The sequence below is a fragment of the Monodelphis domestica genome, chromosome 1 (genome assembly GCF_027887165.1).
Source record: "Monodelphis domestica isolate mMonDom1 chromosome 1, mMonDom1.pri, whole genome shotgun sequence".
NCBI classification, from domain to species: domain Eukaryota; kingdom Metazoa; phylum Chordata; class Mammalia; order Didelphimorphia; family Didelphidae; genus Monodelphis; species Monodelphis domestica.
The window spans coordinates 153,454,801-153,477,505 of NC_077227.1; the positions used below are offsets into that span (position 1 = coordinate 153,454,801).

Consider the following 22,705-nt stretch of genomic DNA (forward strand, 5'->3'; position numbering starts at 1 on the left):
ATTGCTCCCAGCATGCAAGTACAGTGGCTTCAGGACTAGATTTGGCACCAGAAGGTCTGGGTTCAAATTCTGATGCTGTCATTATCTATATGATCTTAGGTAACTTCTGTGCCTCTGTTCCCTCATCTATAACATGATAGGGTTATAATAAATGACCTCTATGGACAAATCCAGTTCTAAATCTATGATCCTGAGACACTTGACATTTTGATGTAGGGTTGGCACTAGGAATAGTAACCAATGCACCCAACTTCCTATACCTTCTTCATCAATGACTATATTATCTGCTCATACATTGATATTTGAATAATGATTCTAAGGCACTAAATAAACTTCAGTTATCAAGCAAAGAATCATACAGTCAAGATCTCATTGAATGAGACTTTAGAGTTCAAGCAGTTTGACTCTTATTTTTGTTGTTGTTGAGTCACAAACCTGTGACTCCATTTGGGGTTTTCTTAATAAAGATTCTGGAGAGGTTGGCCACTTCCTTCCCAGCTCATTTTACTGATAAGAACCTGGGGCAGTTAAGTGACTTGCCCAGAGTCACACAGCTAGTAAGTGATTGAGGCCAGAAATAAACTCAGAATTTGTCTTCTTGACAACAGCCCTGGAATTTTATTTATTGTGACACCTAGTTGCCTACATATTTATTTTACAAAAATGGTAACTGATTTTCAGAAAGGATGACTTGCTTAAGGTCACATATTGAATGCCCAGGACTAAAATCAAGGAAAGTAGACTCATATTTCTGAAAGATTTTTTTTAAAACAAAGATTTAAAAAAGTGGATTTGTTTTTGAGACCCACAATAAACTAAAACTTTGTACCCCTTCCCAATCAATTTCTCCATATATCACTGTTAAAGCTCCTTATAAATATAAGCTATTATTATGATTGCAAACCCAGTTAATCAACATTTTGCTATGCATACAATAATGTGAGCTAACAGCAAATAAAGTGATTTCCTAAATAGAGAAGATTCATTTATAATTAACATACTACTTGCTAATATAGGAACAGATGCTGCTAAGGTCCTAGAAAAGAGTTGATTCTCTTAAATTGGCTAAGTACTCCTTCTGCAGTTTTGTTTACGCTCTCAGTTTCCTTACCACATTCTTTTTTCAGTTGATGCAAAAGCAAACTTCAGGCTAGTCCATACCCAACTTATGGAATTCTGAATTGGTGGAATACAAATCAATGAATCTTCACCATTGAATAAATCAGGGAGCTAGTTCTGCCCTCTAATGGTCAGAGGCAGTAACCACTAGTCAATTGGAGCATAGAGTCAACAGATCCAGGTATGAAAACCCTGTTAAAGCTGGGGATGACCTTTAGAAGTCTTCTAGTCCAACAGTCTTATTTTACTTGCTTGAGGTCAGGGAACTGGATATGGCCTAGAACTTCTATTTCCTGACTGCTAGTCTAGTGCTTATTCCAGTGAATTCCCAACACTGTTAATACTCTAGAAAAGATTAGGTTGAACAGATTGGAAAACCTCTTAAATCTAACCGAGATCAACATAGAAGTGGGTAAATGCTTCTAGAAAATGTAAATTTCCTTCGAGAAAGCTTTATTTTAAGCAAATTGTAAAATATTCTCCATTTTAAACTTCAAAGTCTCAGCTGTTTGGTTCTAAAGGCAGATGTTTTGATGTTTTTTATGTCTTTTCTTGCTATTGTTCTTTAGGTGACAATGGCATTAAAATGCATTTTTTTTCTGCTGACTATTTACAGTTTCAACTAGCCTCATTAGAGTTTTCTTGATGACTTAATTGCAACACATGTTTGCAATTATCCCTCTGATTCCATAAATACATTGATTATTAGTGTTGATGGCTTTACAAATTATAATCACTACATGCTAATTTCCCTTCTCCTTTTCCTCTAAAAGGTGTAGTGGGCTGAGCCTGACTAATCCAGGTGCCTTGATAGTTTAGGGTCTATAGTGGAGAAATGAGATGCCAGTGTTCTTAATGGGTTTGGTTTTTTTGTGTGAGTCATGAACCCTTTGACTATCTGGTGAAGCCTATGATCCCCTTTTCAGAATAATATTTTTAAATGTTTAAAATAAAATACTCAAGAAAATAAAGGAAGTTAATTATATTGAAATATAGGAATCAAAGTATCTTTAAAAAAATTATGGACCCCAGTTCCACTAGTGGTTCATTTAATAATTAAGGGAAGGAGGTTTACTTAGCCATATCAATGAAAGAATATTCAAGAAAGATATAACACTTAGTCCAAGTAGATGCTTCCTCTTTGTCTCCACATGGAAATGTAGCCAGTCAGCAGGGCAGGATGTGGTGATTCCTGAGACCTTGGGACATCTGCCAAGTCAAAAGGGCTTCGACTCCAAGTAGGAAGGCCATTTTAATGCCGCAGGTGAACCGGAAGCCACAGGAAGTTACCCTCTGAGGGCACCGGATGGCTAAGTCAACATCTAGGCAGGCAATTTGAGTCTTAGCCTCTTGTGTCAATCAAGTCCTGGAGAAAGAATTAGCTTAAGTTTGTGGACCTGGGGCTTACCTATTACAAAGAATAAACTTACATCTCTCTGAATGCTTGTAGGTTCATAGGATTTAAAGGGAAAATCCTTAGAGATTTCATAGATGAAATCAAGGCTCAGAGAAAGAAGTTAATTCACTTGTTCTATGTCACAGCAGTCTGGGGATTCAAACTTAATTTCTCTGACACCTAAACCTGAGCTCATTTAGTTATACCATGCTTCCTCTATAAGTAAAAAATAGTTTTACCTCTCTATTTCTGAAACGCGGAGCTTCCCTCTGACACAGACAAAAGACCCGTGGTTTGTGTGCCTCTGATAGGGGAGGGTTAGAATAGCTTACTTGTGGAGTATTATCTGTTAAAATCACCAGGTGGCCTTCCAAGTTTGAATTATTTCAGGGCACTCCCACCACATACACAGAGGCAGCTCCAAGACTCCAGTCTTGAGCAATTTACTCTCAATCATTTGAGTATTTTTAGAAAATAATCCTGTAGTCGCTTTTGTGGATTTCTGCCTAGGATTTTTATTTAAGGGTGTGATTTAATACCACTATGATTCATAACTAGTTTGGCCCAATTTTAATCTCTTTCCTTACTTTGCAAAAGGATCTTTCATTTACATGTAGGCCAAGTAAATTTTTTTACTATGGGAGAAAGGAAATTAATAGGATCAGTTTTAAAATTCCCAGGGTAGCTGGTTAGTCTGAAATCTCAACTTCACCCACCCCGTCTTCTGGATGTTTCCCAGGCCTGTATTAAAAGGGGGACTCCTACTCTCAAGCAGCTGGATTACTGTCTTCTTTGTTTACCATATTAGTCTTTCACCATCTGAGTAGATTATAACAACTGTCATTTGTTGCATTCATGAGCTCTTCAGTGACTTTTAGTTGGCAGCTACATTAATCTCCCCCATAATATCTCCCAGGCTGGTCATTGTAAGGCCAGTGGTCAGGTACTGTTTCAGCATCTCCTCTAGAGTATTTTTCAGGCTAGCCTGGCATTGTCTAGTTTCTTCTCTGAAAAGTAAAATAACTCACTTTTCAAATGTGCCACTCATTGAATGAACTCTCTAAGCAGGACTGGCTGGAGCACTGCTCTAACCAGGGATTGCTAAATATTCAATGTAAGCATTTATACTTCAGACATTGACAAGAGGGATAGCAGAAGGAAATCAGAAGAACAGGGAAATTATTACTTATCAAATTTATGGATAGGAGAAGAATTTGTGAATAAACAAGAACTAGAAAGCATTGTGAGATGTAAAATGGATAAATCTAAATATATTAAATTGAAAAAGTTTTCTACAAATAAAATTAATGTAGCCAAGATTAGAAGGAAACTACTAGGGGATAGCTAGGTGACCCAGTAGTGACCCAGTAGAAAGAGAGCCAGACCAGGATATAGGAGGTCCTGGGTTCAAATTTTACCTCAGACACTTCCTAGCCTGGGCAAGTCACTTCCTACATTGCCCAATATTTAATATAGAAACAGAAATATTTCTATTCTTCCTCTTTGGAACAAATACACAGGACCGATTATAAGATAGAAAGTAAGGGTTTTTAAAAAAGAAAGAAGGAAAGCAGTAAGTAGGGAAAAAATATTTATTTTTTTTTGGATAGAGGTCTCAGAGAGAACTTTAACAAATATATAAGAATATGAGCCATACCCCAATTGATAAATGGCCAAAAGATATGAACAGCGAGTTTTTGGATCAAGAAATCAAAACTAAATTTTAAAATGCTCTAAATTATTATTGATTAGAGAAATACAAATCAAAAGAACTCTGAAATATCTCACATTTATCAGAATGGCTAAATGATAAAAGGACAAAATGACAAATTTTGGAGGGGATGTGGAAAAATGGACACACTAATATACTGCTGGCGGAACTGTGAACTGATCCGGTTTTATAATTCTTTGAACATAATTCTAACTAAGAATTATAAAACTGTGTATGACTCAACAATACCACTATTAGGCTTATTTCCCAAGGGGATCAGAAAAATTCCAAAATATTTGTAGTAGCTTTCTTTGTGGTGACAAAGAACTGGAAATTGAAGGGATGCCTATCAATTGGAGAATGGCTAAACAAGTTGTGGTAGCTGATTGTGATGGAATGCTACTTCATGGTAAGAAATGATGAGCAAGTTAATTATGGAAAAACATGGAAAGACCTACATGAAATTATGAAGAGTGAAACAAACAGAAGAGAGCATTTTACATAGCAACAGAAATATTGTTTGAGAAATGACTTGTGTATGCCTACCTACAAAGAAAGAACAGATTAATAGAAATAAGCAAGACAGTTTTATATATACATGTAACTTTTTGCCAAATGATGCCTTTTCTAAGAGGGTAGGGGAAAAAGGGGATTAACTGGGTATTTTAATGTAACAAACAAATTAATTAAAATTTAAAAAAAGAAATTGACAATCTCAAAACAGGGCTTGATTTATTCCTTTGATTATTTGTTCTGTTGGATAAGGAAGTGTTAATAATGTAGATTAAATTTTAAAATGTGTGTGCATACATTTTTTTTTTCTGGACAGGGCAGTTAAACATTTCCCAGCACACCCCTCTAATACTTTATAAACATTACTTGAGTGTAGCAGGAGTGAAGTAAGAGGCTCAAAGAATGAAGTCATCACCAGACAGAAGCCTAGGCTACTGGAGGGGAACATCAACAACAATAACAGATATTTATATTGTGATTTAAGGTTTGCAAAGTGCTTTATACCCTTTATCTTTGTAGGAGCTTACAACACTCCTGGACCTAAGGTAAATGCTTTTATGTTAATCACCCTGGGCAATTCACCTACACACTGGGAGTATTCTCTGGCTAGTAATGATGGCAGGAAATGTAGAAAGGGAATGCCCTTCCCCCCAAATGCAGACTGAATTTGAAACATGGTGGAATCTGGGAAGTTCTGAAAATTTTTTTTAGTTTGGTCTATTTGGGGAATGGTACTTTCTGGTTAATTTGAATGTCACTAAACATGAATTATTATTTTTCACAGAATTAGAGTACAATAAATATCTTTTATGAAACTGGTATTGGGAAACATAAAATAAGGATCTTAAGAGTCTTGGGAAAGGAAGAAAAAAAAAGGAAGAGAGGGAAGAAGTTGAGTTGGACTGTCTGAAGTGGGAAAGGGGCCAAAGTGGGTCCAGACAGATAAAGAAAACCTTCTCAGGGCAGACTTTAGTAGATCCCTTCTGCCTCCTTTCCTTCTCTCTACTGCATGCAGTCAATCTAATAAGATCCAATGTGTTTTATCTGGAAAGGGGCTTTTGCCATTTCAGAAGCCCTTTTGCCCTAGATGGTGCCTCAAATTCTCAAATTCCAAAATTAGAAATGGAATGCTTAAAAGGAAAATTCAAGATGGAAGCCAGGGCAGGAATGAAACTCCACACACAAAAAGTGTATTTTATCTAAGAATGTTAACTTTAGCCCCTCAACCCACAAGTGTGAATGACTGATATCAGGGTCTTTCTTGTGTTGATAAGGCAGGACCTTATTTGGGGAAAGGTCAATTACCATAAAGGAGAAAAGGTGAGGGAAACTGGGAAGAGTAGGGGAGAAACTTTCTGAATTTCACAATTTTGCCTAAGGCTGGCTTTGTTTTCCTACAGTCCTGCCCCAACAAACTCCACAGAGGTATTTTGTCATGTATGGCCTTGCATAGCTGCTGGTCCATTAATACGTCTAATGGGAGCATGGCCACTGAAACCTGACTCAGGAGGCCCTTGCTTCCTTGTAAAGGAAATTTGTTCCCAAAGGATTTATTAATAAAGGTATCTTAGCTACCAGAAAAAAATACCCTTAATATGAGAAAGTGACTATTAAGGAAAGTACAATTCTTTCTATAGCTTTGTAGTCTTATTTTCTGTCCTAGTAACAACTCTGAGACAGAAAGGTAAGGCCTAGGCAATCAGGGTTAATTGACTTGCCCAGGGTCACACAGCTAGGAAGTCTCTGAAGCCAGATTTGAACTCAGGTCCTCCTGATTCCAAGTCTGCACTTTATCCACCCTATTACCTAGCTGTCTCTCTTTGCAAGTAGTTTTGAAGAGTCATTGTATTGGAGTTACAGGTATTAGGATATTTAACTTTAATGGAGAAGAATAAAGGCAGAGAAGTCCAGATCTAGAATTTCTTCAATATAGAAAGCTGCTTCTACACATGCACAGTCTCAAAGACATACCTAAGGCATGGAGAGATGAAATGATTTGCCCCTGGTCACTCTACTAGTATGTGACAGACGTGGGACTTAAATCCAGGTCTTCTAGAAAGATCTTTGATCTATAGTTGGAAAAGACCTCAAAGAACATTTGGTCTAACCATTAAAATTTTATTTTATTTTATTTTTTCTGATTACATGTTAAAAACAATTTTAAGATTAATTTCATTTTTTAATAATAAATGAAGTTTTTTCTCTCCCCTCCCAGAGCTAACAATTCAATCTAGATTATACATGTCTGATTGTACAAAACATATATCAATATTATTCATTTTTGTAAGTGAATAATCTTATGAAACCAAAATCCCAAAACATATACTCAAATAATCAAGGGATAAATCATGTTTTCATCTGCATTTCTTCTTCAACAGTTCTTTCTCTGGAGGTGGATAGCATTCTTTTTTCATAAATCCTCAGAATTGTTCTGGATCACTGTATTGCTGTTTGTAGTAAAGCCTATCACATTTGATCATTCCACAATATTGCTGTTTGACATTCATTTAAAAAGTTTTTAAGCTCCAAATTCTCTCCTTTCTTCCCCTTCCCTGTTCTTTAGAAGGCAAGCAATTGGAGGTACATGTTCAGTCATACAAAACATAATTCCATATTAGCCATGTTGTGAAAGAAAATATAGGCAAAAAAATCAAGAAAAATATGGGAAGTTTTTTTAAAAAATGCTTCAATCTGCATTCAAATTTTATAAATTCTTTCTCTGTATATGGATTGCATTTTTCATCATATAATTGTATAATATAGCTAAGTCATTCACAGTTGATCATTGTATAATGTTGTTACTATGTGCAATGTTGTGGTTCTACTCACTTCACTTTGCATCAATTCACATAAATCTTCCCAGTTTTTCTGAAATCAGATTTTTTTATAGCACAATAGTATTCCATCACAAACATGCCTAGTCATTCCCCAACTGATGAACATTTCCTCAACTTCTAATTCTTTGCTACCACAAAAAGAGCTACTATAAGTATTTTTGTAATATTGTAAAACATGTCCTTTTTCCTCTTTTTTTTTGTCTCTTTAGGATATAGTAGTGGTCCTGCTGGGTCAAAGAATATGCACAGTTTTACATTCTTTTGGGTACATATCCAAATTGGTCTCCAGAATGGTTGGATCAGTTCACAGCTCTACCAACTGTGTATTAGTATCCCAAATTTTCCACATACCCTCCAATATCTGCCATTTTCCTTCTTTGTTCTATTAGCCAATCTGATAGGTATAATGAGGTGGTAGCTCAGAGTTGTTTTAATATGCATTTTTCTAATCAACAATGATTTAGAACATTTTCTCATATCACTACAGATAGCTTTGATTTCATTTGCTGAAAACTACCTGTTCATATCCTTTGACCATTTATCAATTGGGGAATGACTTGTATTCTTATAAATTTAACTGTTCTCTTAGTCTAACCATTTTACATATGAGGAAACTGAGGCCCAGAGAAGTTAAGTGCCTTGTGGAGAGAACCAGAAGCAGAATGTCTTTCTTCCTCCAAGGCAGGTTCTTTATCCAATGCTACCATTTAGACTTTAATCGCGTGTGATATTTCTTTTTATCTTCTCCCTAACTTTGAAGACAGTGAAGAAAGATAGCTAGATAGCTTATCTGATGATCGAGATAGCACAAACCTGTCAAACATACTTCTTGTGCTAAAGGGTTTCACATGATAGGAAAGGCATGGGTATATTGTGAGGGATTTCTCACCTCATTATCCCTGTCCAGAAAATCTGGGAACGTTAGTATGTGATCTTAACCAGGATGTGGTCACTAGCTCTGCTTTCAAGCCTACAAGTAGTACATAAAATCTAGGGAGGAAAATGATTTATTTTACAGGCCAAAGAAATAAATAAAAATCCTAACAGAGCTCATGGAAAATATTGCTACCTGCCTAAGAGCAACTCTTCCTCAGAGACCTGGTACAGCCTCAGTCATTTACAATCATGTATTCGTGGGGGCTTCCAGCAGTTGCTGCTTTTAGTATTACCTGCAGCTTCCAGTCAGTGGTGCCCATCACTCCCCCTGGAGGGAGCTCCCTGCCAGCTTTGTTGGTCATCTTCCAGCTGATGTTTTTCAGTCATGTTGCTCCTGTGGATAGCCTCTGCCTGTAGTTTCCCACAGCTCCTGGGTGGTATGGTTAGTCCTTTGTCTGTCTAGTAGAAAAGTTTCGCTTCTGACATGGGGCCTGTCTCAGCAGGACAGAGATGGGTAGTTCAGTTTCCTTGTGTTGTCTCCACTCTGAAGCTTCCCCTTTGCTGCCAGTTCCCATGAACCTCTGGCCTCACATAAAAGTTTGCTTAAGATTCAGGGACAAAAATCTCTCATCTTCAGGCAGATCTTTGTTAGTGGCATCAAGTCATGTTAGGGTAAATCTACAGTCTGGTGATCTCTGTTCTACAGCATTCAGGTGGTGTTTTTCTCACCTGTTGGTACTTCCCATAGGCCTAAACCCTTAGCAAAATAAACCACTTCCTACAAAATCTCTCTTGGGCCCTATAAGTCTCTCTGAGGCATAGGTTCTTAACATGAGGTCCATGAAATCCAGAGGGGTTCTATGAACTTGGATGGGAAAAAAATTGCATCTTTATTTATATTCACTCTCCTGTAATGGAAGCTTAATATTGCCTTAAATTATGAGGGTTTAAACATTATTCTGAGAGGCTTTTCCAGACCACTAAAGGGCTCCATACACACAAAAATGTAAGAATCCCTGCCCTAGGACCAAATGGCATTTTTTAATACATAAAAACTCAGGTTTCCTAACAGTCTAAGGATGAGCCTCAGACTGTAAAATGGACTAAGGAGTTAAAATTTGTTTGAGTCCAGTTAGGTTACAGATAGAAAATGAATTATGATATACTAAACTATTCCTGGGGAACTACAGCTTGAAAGAATGGTTTCTAAGTTGTATAAGATAAATTTCTAAGTTGATTCAATATCCAATTCAAGTCCACAAACATTACTAAGTATCCGTTTATGTGCCAGGCACTGTGCTATGTGCTAGAGATAAAAAAAAAGGAAAAAAATAGTCTTTGTCTTCAAGGAGTTTATAATTTAATGGGGGTAAACAAGCAAACAAATACAAATCAAGCTATAAATAAAACAATTAGGAAATAATAAAAAAAGGAAAGCCCTGGAAATAAGAGGGTTGGGCAAGACTTCCTCTAAATGGTGGGATTTTAAATGGAACTTAAAGGAAGTCAGGGAGATTGATAATTAGAGTAGATACTATTAAGTTTTGGGATTGGATGGTGGCTTTTGTTTTGTTTTTTTTTTTTTGGTTGTTGTTACTTTAGCTTTTAATTAGAATATTGATAAAGGTGATACATGTTGGAGGGGATATTTCAAAATTGGGACACTAATGCATTGCTGGTAGAGTTGTGAACTGATCCAACCATTCTAGAGGGCAATTTGGAACTATCTCCAAAGGGCTATAAAACAAATACCAGGTCTTTATCCCAAAGAGATTTTTTTTCAAGTTCATTTATTTAATTAATTTAGAATATTTTCCCATGGTTACATGATTCACCTTCCTTCCCTCCCCTTCTCCCACCCCCTTCCCATAGCCAATGAGCAATTCCACTGGGTTTTATGTGTATCCTTGATCAAGACCTGTTTTACATTAGGGGGATCATTTAGAGTTTACATCCCCAATCATATTCCCATCAACCCATGTGATCAAGCAGTTGTTTTTCTTCTGTGTTTCTGCTCCCACAGTTCTTTCTCAGGATGTGAATAGCGTTCTTTCTCATAAGTCCCTCAGAATTGTCCTGGATCATTGCATTGCTGCTAGTAGAGAAGTTCATTACATTCGATTGTGCCACAGTGTATCCTTTTCTGTGTACAACATTCTCCTGGTTCTGCTCCCCAAAGAGATTTTCTTAAAAAGGGGAAAGGACCTACTTGTCCAAAAAGATTTACAGCAGCCCTTTTTGTTTGTTTGGCAAAGAACTGGAAATTGAAGGGATGTTCATCAATTGGGGAATGGCTGAATAAACTGTGGCATGTTATGGAATACTATTTATTGTGATGTAAGAAATGATGAACAGGATGATTTCATAAAGAACTGGAAAGACCTACACAAGCAGATGCAGAGTAAAATAAGCAGAACCAGGAGAATATTGTGTATGGTAACAGCAATATTGTACACTGATCAACTGTCATAGACTTAGCTACTCTCAGCAATATAATGATACAGGACAATTATGAGGGACTTGGGACAAAGAATGCTATCCACCTCCAGGGACAGAATGCAGACCAAACCATATGATTTTTCACTTAAGTTTATTTGGGTTTTTATTTTGGAGTTTTGGTTTATATGATTATTCTCTTACAAAAAGGAGAAGTTTTACATGATAATACCTGTATAATCCAGATTGAATTGCTTGCCAGCTCAGGGAAGTAGAAGGGAACAGAGGGAGGGAGACAATTTGGATCATATAGCTTTGGAGAACTTGTATGAAAATTTGTTATTACACGTAATTGGTAAAATAAAACATCTTTACAAAAAAAAAATAAAAGAGAGGAGGACAGAACATAGTCCTATGATTTAATTATAATAGGGTCTTCCAGGAAAGGAAATTCCTTCTATCAATACTGATCAGCACCTTCTCTGAAACTCAATTTCAGAGTTGCCTAGAGCATTAAATGGTTATGGGACTTTTCCAGGATTATACAGCTTGTTTGTTTCAGGTCTTCCTGGCTTCATGGCCAGCTCTCTATCCATTAAAACATGCTGCTTTTAACTTACTAATATATTATTTCTGGATTTTGGTATTCTTTTTCCTTTGTAAATTCTCCCTTTCCCTACATCATCTCTCCCCACTCTACCCTAACAGCTGATAAAGAGCTGGCCTCTGAGCCAGGGAGGTCAAAGGTCAAGTCTGGCCTCTGACCCATATTGTGTCACTCTGGGTAAGTCACTTAACTTCTGAAACCTTTAGGGTCTAGAGTTTAGGCAATGCTCTAAGACTATAAGGTTGTGGAGAAGGTGCCAACCTTCATTGGTGAAGGGAGCTTCTCTTTTTAGAGAATTTCCTATCTTAATGAGATCACAACCCCAGTCCCTTTTCCTAAATAAACCATAGAAAATATTCTTTTTAGACTGCTATCCACCTCCAGAGAAAGAACTGTTAGAGTAGCAATACAGATGGAAACATATGACTTATAATTTGTTTATTTGGATATATGTTTGGGGGTTTTGGTTTTATAAGCTTATTTATTTACAAAAATGAATAATAGGGACACATGTTTTGTGTGATAATACACATATAATGCATATTGAATTGCTTGTCAGCTCCAGGAGTGGGGAGGGAAGAAGAGAGGGAGACAATATGGATCATATAAGCTCAAAAAATTATGAGAAAATTTGTTATTAAGGTAAAAAAAAATAAAAAAAACCTAAATATAGCTTTTTTGGTGCAATTAGGTAGCACAGAGGATAAAGCAGGAGGCCTGGAGTCAGGAGGGAGGATCTGGATTCAAATCTGCCTGCAGTCACTTCCTAACTGTGTGAACCTGGGCAAGTCACTTAACCTCGATTGCTGTTCTTCTATCTTGGTAAGAATTTTTTAAAATGAGAGGATATGCTTTTTGAAGTCTAAAGTATGTAGAGACAGGTATGTGAAGGAAAGAACTTGTTCATTTGGTAAAGGTTGTTACTGTAGTAAAAAGGAATAAGTATGTGTTGAGATGGAGTGCTCATTGAGCCTGGGAAAGCAAACTGGCTCAGGGACCAAGAGGGTCCAGGCTGTTCCCTAGGTTCCAAGTTCTGAAGCACTTATTCCCTATTTATTTTCCTCTTGCTGCTGCTACTGCCATAACTTCTTGCTCTAGCTGGTGTCTGCTTCTTCAACACAACCCAAACTCTATGGAATTGAGTCATGAGGGAAAATGAGCAAACAGTAAGAGGTGAAAGCCTTGGGAATAACTGTAAAAGTTCCCTGGAGTAGTTCCAATTAGAGGAGCTGGAGCAATGGCCCATGGCCAGATCCTTCACGGCACCCAAAAGGAGGCTTATATTCACAACTACAAAGTGCTTTGCTTAAGTCTAGTTAGGGGTAGAGCAGGACTTAAAGGCAATTCTTCTGATTGTTCAGTATGCCATCCCAATACACGAGGCTGATGTTCTCAGGCATACCTGGGCACTCTGGGGACCTAGGGTCTAGTTTTGAGCTACCCCCATTACTCACTGAGTAAACTTACAGATATCAGACTTGAAGAATATTAAGTCTTTGGGGCTTGAAGAGACCTAGAAGTCATTTCATTCAACCCTCTTCTGTTAGAGATGGGAAATAATGTAGTGCAGAGGAAAGAGTGTGGAATTTGGAATCAGCAGACCTGGGTTTGAATCCTAGTTTGGTTATTTAGTAATTGGGGATCTAGACTGAGTCACTGAATCTCTGGGCCTCAGTTTCTTCATATGTAAAATGAAATATTTGGAATTAGAGAACCTCAGTTCAAATGTTGGTTCTGTCACTTATTTAGCCAAGCTACTTAACCCATTTTGAACCTGTTTCCTTATCTTTAAAATGAGGGTCTCTTGATCTCTGAGGTCCCTCTCAACTCTAAAATAAGTTACAAGACACTTATTAAGTGCTTACTCAACACGGCCATCCAATACAGCTGAGGAAGTCTCCAGGTGTAATGACTTTTCGTGCCACTGGACCCAGGCTTCCAACACCGAGAGAGTGGGACTCTCTGTGCATCGATTTTTCCACTTAAATCTTCATGCACAAGTGTCTGTGCACAAAAACGCACAAAGACAATCGTCATCCTCGGTTTGAGAGACAACCAACAACAACAACTATGTGGCAAGCATGATGCTAAATTCTGAAGGTAAAATACAAGAGCAAAGACAGTTCCTGCCCTTAAGGAGCTCACATTTTGATACATGGAGACCACACATATGAGGGAGTGGGGGCCAGGGAGGGGTATTTTGATTTGGAAAGTTATAGGGTATGGAGTTATAAGTGATTAGAAAAACATCCTTTCCAGGAACAAAAGTTGAATGATTATGGCTCTGGTTCCAGAATTAGAAGAGGGTCTTGTTCTAGAAAGTACCAACAAGGCATTTCGGTAGAAGATGGCCTCTTTGTTGTTATTTAGTTGCTTTTTTTTTTCAGTTATATATGACCCTTTGTGATCCCATTTAGGGCTTTCTCTTTTTTTTTTTAAGCCTTACCTTCTGTTTTAGAATCAATACTGTATATTTGTTCTAAGGCAGAAGAGTGGTAAGGATTAGGCAATGGGGGTTAAATAATTTGCCCAGGGTCACACAGCTAGGAAATGTCTGAGCCCAGATTTGAACCCAGGACCTCCCATCTCTAGGCCTGGCTCTCACTCCACTGTGCCACCCAACTGTTCCCCCTCCCCTATTTTTGGTTTCCTTGGCAAAGATACTGAAATGGTTTGCTTTTTTCCTTCTCCAGCTTTCATTACAGATTAGGGAACTGAGGCAAACAGGGATAAGTGACTTCCCCAGGGTCACACAGCTAGTCCAAATTTGAACTCAGTCTTCCAGACTCCAGGTCCAGCCCTCCATTCACTTCAACACCTAGCTGCCCTGATGTATGCCTGGGGTCTGTCTAAAATAGTAGTTGAGATAAAGGACTCATTAATCAAGAGAGCCTTGGGGCAGGAGTTCAGGAGCAGGAAGGGTAAAGATATTTAAAACATAAGTCTCTGAGCCCTGAATCAAGTCAGTTGGTGAGAAGTTGGCTAAAAAACATGGATTGATGATGCTATACTCCTGTGACCATATCATAATAGCTAAGATGTATTTAGCACTTACTGTATGCCAGGTACTGTGCTAAGTATGCTTTACAATTATCTCATTTGATCCTCACAACAATTGTGGCAGATAGGTGTTATTATTATGCCCATTTTACAGAAGAGGAAACTGAGGTAAACAGCAATGAAGTGATTTATCTGGGATCTGAGACAAGAATTAAATTCAAGTCTTCCTGACTTTAGACCTGGCTGTCTATCCAATGTATCACCATAACCTTTAAGGACCCTGCTAGCTCTTAATGTATACACTCCTATGAACTGGGCAAAAGAGGCTGTTCAAAGTCAGCAAAATCATTGCTCTAGGAGCCCACTATGAGAATGAGTGCTCTTGCCCTATATAATAGTGTCTCTCTTAATTTCCCTGAGCTACTGTTTTTAAGCCAGTAAAATGGGGAAATAGTATCTGTTCTACTAACCTCATAGAACTGCTGTGAGGATTGAAAGAGATAATTTATGTGAAAAGGCTATGAACCATTAAAAAAAAAACCTACACTAACCATAATGGATCATTTCTTTGATAATTCAGAAGTCATTCCAGGATTATGACTAGGCTTCTATGCTTTTCAGGTATCACTGTACAACACTATAAAAACCACCACACCACCTGATTATTTTAATTGGATTCTAGATTAAAAAAGGGAGTACTGATAGCTCAAAATGTAGTGTATTTTCTAGTAAATCAGGCCAGGTCTTTCAGGCATCTGGGAATTAAAGCAAATCCCCAAAGTTGTCAAGGATGCTAGTATGTAAATATTGATCACAGAACATAGGGAATTTGGAGATAAATTCCACTGAGTCTGTTTCTAGCACTGGCTGAAGGTAGAGTAGAGGTGGCAGGAGCAGCTGGGAGTGACAGGCAGACTCTGCAGTGATATCATTCGTATCAACCATATTATATACTTATCCACCTGCCCTCTGATTCAATTCAATAGATATTTAATAGATGCTTCCTTGTGGTCTCCCCTGCTAGAATGTATGTTTCTTTCTGGTGGGGACTAGTTTATTATTTGTTGTCTTTATATCCCAGCTCCCAGCCCAGTGACTAGTACAGAGGATTAACAAATGCTTATTGATTTATAACTTTGTGCCAGGTACTCTGTGCATGTGAGTGTGTGCCTGTGTGCTGGGTGCCAAATCTAAATGTGGTTTCTTTGTTGGGAGGATTGATTTCTCACTGTGAATGATTAAACTGGCTTACCAGCTCCAATCAGTCTTTAATGAGTTTAGGCTTCTGTGCTTCTGTTCCCCCTTCAGCCTGAATAAGATCAGACCCGTGGATAAATGTATCCTTGAGGTTGAACACTTGCAAGTCAGAGTAGCAAAAGGAAGTAGAAAATTCCAGGCCTCCATTTTTCATCATCATTCTTCTTTCCACCCTCTACTCACTGCACAGGGCTTACCCCAAATTCTTAAAATGCTTTAGGATAGAAAGCCCATTTTGGGGGGGGGGTTTAAAATGCATAGTCCTTCTCTCTTGACTGGTGCAACCTAACCACTAAAACAAACAGACAAAGCCAAGAACCTCTGCCAAGGTTTGTATCCTAGATTCCTTCCCCTTTTCCTCCCCCTCCACGATTTTAAATGATAGGCTATGTGTTCCAAGACTCTTCCCCCAGGCATGATGAGTCAATCATTTCTGCTACGTAGTTTCATTATACTTAGTTAGAAGTTGACTCCTTACCACCAGAGAGCACTGCGATGTTTGCTAGCAATTTTCAGGGCCAATGGGATTTGGACCAAGAACAACAAACTAAACATTGGATTAAATGTGGCTGAAGAAACTACTGGCTGAAAAAAAGGATTTTCCAGAGTGCTCTTCCCTGGCTTACCTCTGGTTTGGCACATTTGCCCACTCATTGTTTTAATTGATTCTTCTTTTAATGTAACTTTTCTTGTGACGATGTGTATCTATTTGTAAAACTGTTTGTGTGGGGAGGGGAAATAGGGTACAGAGAGTGAGGGACATAAGCACAAAAGTCTCTTTTCTACCTGTGTGCCTGCTTTTAGGAACAATCAAGCCAAAAAAAAAAATAGATATCTAATTTACTAGAATAAGGCATTGCTCTAGTATTATGGAGATATCAAGATACGTAAATCTGGTCCCACTCTTCCAGTTTATAAATCAATAGGTAAACAAAACAAAGCTGGATTTCAAGGCATGGGACCTGGATTCAAATTCTGATTCTTCTACTTTCTAAGTCATGTAATTTAAAGATATTCCCTTACCTACTATGTAAAATAAAGAGGATGAATTAATTTAATCTTGATTAATTTAATTTAATGGGCCTAAATAGATGATTCTAGGAACATAAAAAAGTAAAATAACAATTCAAATAAAAAGATATCATAAAGTAATGCTCAGTATTATTAACTATCAAATGTCTAGTGGGGAAAGTAATAGTCATCCAACATCTTGAACAAATGGTACCCTAATATGAATAAAAAACATTGTGCTAAATTTGAAGATTAAAAAAGTTATAAAGACACATTTCCTGTCCCCTCATAGCACTTCTACTCTAATAGAAGAATATGCAGACATAACCTATGGCTCATATCATTGTGAAAGTAGCTTTGGATTTACACAGACCTGAGTTCAATCTTGGAGATTTCTCAATAATCATGATTCTTTGTGGCTTTTTTCCTCAACACAGCAGTAATCTGTGGGAACATCTGAATTTGGCTCATTTTAGCTCTTCCCCAAGGAGTTTTCAGTTTACTGCCTTCAAGAAACAGGGGCTACCAACGCATTCAAACTTAAAAGAACTTTATTACAAGGCATGCCAGGGCTAAAAAAAGGGAATGATCGCAAGTAATACTTCTTACATTGAGCATCCCATCCTTCCCACCACTTCCTCTGTGGTTTGTGTCACAGTCCCTACAAGAGATTCACAACATCAAGGGAAGTTCCAATAACCCAAGTGCACTCACTACTCTTGGGTTCTCCCCATTCCTTGTGAACTGCCCATTGTCCTCTTCCTGATATTTAGGTCATTCTATTGCTTCCAGCTCCAAGCACTTTTGGGCAAGAGTCTATAGTGGACTCCAACTGTTGCAGCTGGTTCACCTTCCTCCTTCCTGCCATCTCCCTGGAAGTTAAGTCTGTACTCCATATGGTTCTTCTTTCAGAATTCCTAGTTGGTCTTTCTAGGTACCTACAGTGGGTCCACATTACAGGAAAGTGAATCCTTTTGCAGAAGGCTTAGGCCTTGGACACCAATTTTGGAAAAGGATAATAAGCTGGTGAGTGTCCAGAGAAGAGGGCAAATGGGATGGTGAGTAGGTTCAAGTTCTTAGCATATGAAGATCATTTGGAGGACCTAAGACTATTTACCTAGCAAAGTCTTTTGGGGGATGGAGGGAGAATCATAGCTATTGAAGCATCTGAAGGGCTCTTATATGGGAGGATTAGATTTGTTTTGCTTGGTCCCAGAAGGCAAAAGAAGGAGTAATTGGTGGTGGCTGTAAGGAAGTGAATTTTGTTTTTTCCAAAAATTAGTGCTATCCAGGAGTGGAGTGAGCTACTTTTGGAAGCAGTAGGTTCCTATTCATTGGAAAACTTCATGCAAAGACTACCTTGACCACAATGATGAAGCCATCTCTTATTGAGGTATATTGTAGATTTCAGGTACAGGTTAGACTCTGAGATCTCTTCCAACTCCGAAATTTTCTGATTCTATGGAGGGGGAAAAGACAGTAGAAATTCAGACTACATGAGCTTACTCTTTGAGGGAGCTTGTTTTTGGGAATGCTACATTGCCACCAAAGATCAAATATTATATTACTTTCTTCCTTTCTCCCTTCCCTTCTGTACTAGGTCATTCACTTTCTGTCATTATTACCACAGAACCATGACTTCCTCTAACAAGCAGATAAAAATCTGGCAAGTTATTGAGCAGCTCTGGTTAACTTAGAAACGCAAAGGACTTGAGGGGTGGGGGAGGAGAAAGGGAACAAACAGCTGTCATAAAAACGTGAGAAGGGATCAACACCACACACTGTTCATCATGGGGTGGGAATGAAGGAAGGGGGCATAAAACAAGTCATAGTGGGGTGAGGGTAGAGTGAAGTCACAGCTCAGAGGTCAATAGCAGTCAGAACAGTGGCCTCAAGGAGATTTCCAACTCTTAAACTACTCTACAGCCCCCTTCTAGTTAATCATTTCCTGTCCTTTCTTCCTCTTCTCCTTTTACCCAAAGGATTGCAACATCAGTCAGTAAATCAACTAACCAGTCCCCCACCCTTTCCCTCTTCACCCGATCTACTCCCTCCCCTCCTCTAGCTTCAAGTGTTTACACAGTACAGTCCTGGTGGTGAGAAAGTCTTTCCAAGCTTTAATCTTATTTTTACAATGAACCGTGTGTTTGAGTCAAATAATAATAATAATAATAAATTTTTAAAATGCACTACTTACCAAAGTAGCTACATTTCTGGCACTGTCCAAGATGGGAATAGCTTCCCACTTTTGAAAGCCACTTCCAGAGGACCCAGTCTTATTGTGTATACAACAATACCCTGGCAGAATTTGATTTGATGGCCTATATAAACACCGCCACTGTGTAGAAAGTATACAGGACTTGGAATCAGCATACACCAGTTTTTAATTGGTTTCCATGCCTTAGGTTCTTTCCTTTTCAATCTATCCCCTACATACCAGTCTGTATGATATTCCTAAAGCTTGGATCTAACCATGTCATTCCAATCCAATAAGTTCCATTGGCTGGCTCAATATTGTCTCAGCACTCAAATACGAACTCTTCTATTGGCATTTAAAACCTTTCATAACCTTTCTCCAGAGTCCTTTTACAAACCTGTTACACATCAATCTTAGTGTATTCTACTACCCAGCTAAATTGGCCTTCTTGCTATTCTTCACAGAAAGTTCCTTTCTATTTCTTTTCACTGGCTGTCTCCCCCTGCTTGAAATGCTTTCCTTCATTACTTTTAGCAGGGAGAATACCTCCAAAGTTTAGCTCCAATTCCATTTTCACTTAGCACAATGCTTGGCATATAATAAACGATTAATAAATACTTTTTAATTGACTGTTTGACCACAAGCAAATCGTTTTTCTGAGCCTCAGTTTTTTTTATCTGCAATACATGAATAGTCACAGCTGCCCAACCTACCCTCAGGAATTCTGTACAGGAGGTATTTTGTAAACATAGATAAGTGTAAAAGTATCATCATCACTATTATTGTAACAGAAGCTGTAGTCATTGGATTATTCTCATTCATACTCCTCTTAACTGCTCCTCCCTTAACCATACCATACCCCTTCTTTTCCACCTATCCACATTCTTCCACCATCTATCATGGTCCAAGTCATGATAACTCTGAAATTCATCCTCTCAACTTAGAATGAGCTTGTTCTCACAGAGTGTGTATCTGGGATGGACTATAGATGAGGAAACAAAACCAGAGAGAGTTGCCCAGGATCATAGAGTTAGTAAGTAGCAGAGCTGGAATTCAATGTCTTCAGAAACCTCTTTGAGTAACTTAGCCTTTGCTAGATTTTAAGACCCTGTTGGTCAGGTATTTTCTTTCATGTCTCTGTTAGGAGAGTATCACAGACTCCAACAACTGTTAGTATTTAAAGATAAAAATCTGGGGTGACTAGGTAATACAGTGGATAGAACACCATTCTGGAGTCAGAAGGACTTGGGTTCAAATGTGGCTTCATATATTTAAATTTTTTTAAAATTTAGAATATTTTCTCATGGTTAGATGATTCATGATTAATCCCCCTTCCCCTCACCCCCAGCTGACAAGCAGCAATTCCACTGGGATATACATGTATCATTGTTCAAAATCTATTTCCATGTTATTCATACTTGCAGTAGAGTGAGATTTTAACATCAAAACCCTAATCATACCCCATTGAACTACGTGATCAATCATATGTTTTTCTTCTGCATTTCTGTTCCCACAGTTCTTTCTCTGGATGTGGATAGTCTCATAAGCTCCTCTGTGTTGTCCTGGGTACATGTATTTCTTAGCTAGGCAAGTCTTTTAACCCTGATTATCTAGCCCTTGCTGCTTTTTTATCTTAGAATTGATACTAAGAAGGTAAGAGTTTTTTTAAAAAGATAATCTGAAGAGAATCACTTAATAGTATTCTTTACCTGAATCCAAAGAGGTACCTAAATAGTAGATCCTGGGACTGACAATTAACTAAGACTGGGCCTGGATATTGTGGCAAAATCTAGTCTAATTAATGTGTAAGGCCCTTATCTATTTCCTTCTCCATCAGAGGGAATCTAAGCACTTCTAAATGATGTTTGCCCAGATGACATTTTTTACTCCTTCTTCAGAATTATGTTCTGGGTCATATATTTGCTGAAGAATGTGTTTACATATTCAAGGATATGTTTTCCTAGTGTATTTATGGGTTATAATGGGCAATCATCATAATATGCATGTCAGTATATCATTAGTTACCCACTTTTATGATCAACTGCCTCAAATGTGAGATTTCTGGATAAGGCTGTGGCTGCAAATACCATCTTTGGCAAGTGTCCGATCATCTGTGAAACAAGGAAGACAAATGCTTCAAATTTTAATCTTGATTCAGTTACTAAACATTTCTTTAGTGCCTACTATATGCCAGGCACTGTGAGGAATACAAAAAGAACAGTGAAAAGGAGTCCCTACTCTCTAGAAGCTCACAACAGGCAAACAACTATGATACATACAAAGATGAATAGATGAAAAAGATACAGACAAGGTGAATATGAAAATAAATTAAAAGAAGGCACTAGAATTAAGGGTGTTTGGGAAAGCTTTCTTTAGAAAGTAGGATTCTAAATTGTACTTAAAATATCGCCCGGATGTGGGGAGAAGTAAGGATTGAATTCTGGTCAGTGAAAATGCCTGGGAGCGTCTTGTTCTAGGAAAGGGAAGGAGGCCTGCCTGTGTCACTAATCACAGAATCCAAGGTGAGATATAGAAGGAGTAAGAAGCTTGCAAGGGGTCAAGTTATGGAGGCCTTTGAACACCAAATAAGAGTATTTGATATTTGATCCTCGTATTATCGGACGGGATTGTGAGGGTGGTTATACCCTGATTTATTCATTCATTCCCCTGGAAAAAGAGATCACTCCAAATCCAGGGCTCCCCGCCTTCTAGGTAATAGGGAAAAGCCTATGAATTAAGGGGTTACATTAACACTGAAGAAGTTGGGCACTTCTGGGGCTAACTTTTTTGCAGCATTCTTTCAAGCTCCTCCCTCCTGCGCTCTAGCGTACGCTGGGGGCTCACGGCGGGGCAGAGGCGGAGATGGGTGGGGCGGAGGGAGGGCGGGGCTGAGTGGGTGGAGGCCCTAGCCCGCCCCGCCCCCCGCCCCCGCCCCCGCCCCCGTGGGAGCGGCTCGTAGAACCCGGAGCTCGGATAAGCCCTTTCTCCGGAACGGGCTGTCGGAAAGACAAGCGGGGCGCGTGGGAAAACCCGGCGTCCGGATCGCGCAGTTGTCTTTGACGCGGAGGGCTGTGGGACGCAACCGCCACCGCCTCCAGAGCGCCGGGCGGAGAGGGAACGGATACCAAGCCGCAGTCGCTGTCCCCCCGCCCCCCCCCCCCGCCCTCCAGTCCCCGGAGCCTCCGTTTCCTCCCCCCACCTACTTCCCTGGCCATGGAGTGCCCTCACCTCAGCTCCAGCGTCTGCATCGTCCCGGACTCGGCCAAGTTCCCCAACGGCTCCCCGTCATCCTGGTGCTGCAGCGGTGAGTTCCGCCCCGCCGGCCCCGGGCCGCTTGCTCTTCCTTCACCCGAGGCCGCGGCTCCGCCAGGCCTGGCCTGTTGCGGGCCCTACGGCGGAGGGGTGGGGAGTGAGTGCGTGGGTACGTGGGTGCGGGGAGCCGGGCCAGGTCCAGGCCAGAACCGAGCCTCCTTTGTTTCGCCCGGCCTGAGGGAGGAGGCGTCGGGACTCGCCTTTGGGGCGCTCCCTCGGACTGGGGAGACGACAGCCGGGACGTGCGCGCGCGCGCGTATATATGTGTGCTTGTGTGGGACACCCCCCCCCTTCCCTTTGTATCTGGGCGCCCCCTCCCTCGCCCTGTCCCCGGGCTTGCGGAGTTTGCACAAAGCCCTTCCTGCACCCCCCCACTCTCCCCCTTCCTCGGTCTGTCCGTCAGGCTCCCCCCCGCCCCCTCTTTCTCCCCGCG

General features: G+C 39.4%; 1 protein-coding gene and 1 long non-coding RNA gene across 3 annotated transcripts in view; one reads left to right on the top strand and one right to left on the bottom strand.

Annotated features, from left to right (window-relative positions):
- Positions 1-17,296: 17,296 nt before the first annotated feature.
- On the bottom strand, positions 17,297-22,330 carry LOC103105229 (uncharacterized). Of its 2 annotated transcripts, XR_460608.3 has the most exons (4): positions 22,189-22,330; positions 20,990-21,071; positions 18,961-19,101; positions 17,297-18,222 (listed from the first exon to the last, which is right to left on the bottom strand). It is a non-coding gene; the product is annotated as an uncharacterized LOC103105229 (long non-coding RNA). The 2 variants fall into 2 exon arrangements; XR_460607.2 differs by lacking the exon at positions 18,961-19,101.
- The window catches only part of USP3 (ubiquitin specific peptidase 3), a 111,957-nt gene continuing 111,141 nt past the window's right edge, over positions 21,890-22,705 (top strand). The window contains exon 1 of the mRNA XM_001366215.5: positions 21,890-22,264. Within this exon, the coding sequence (XP_001366252.1) occupies positions 22,174-22,264 (91 nt within the window). The 5' untranslated portion in view covers positions 21,890-22,173. The remainder of the gene's footprint in view (positions 22,265-22,705) is intronic.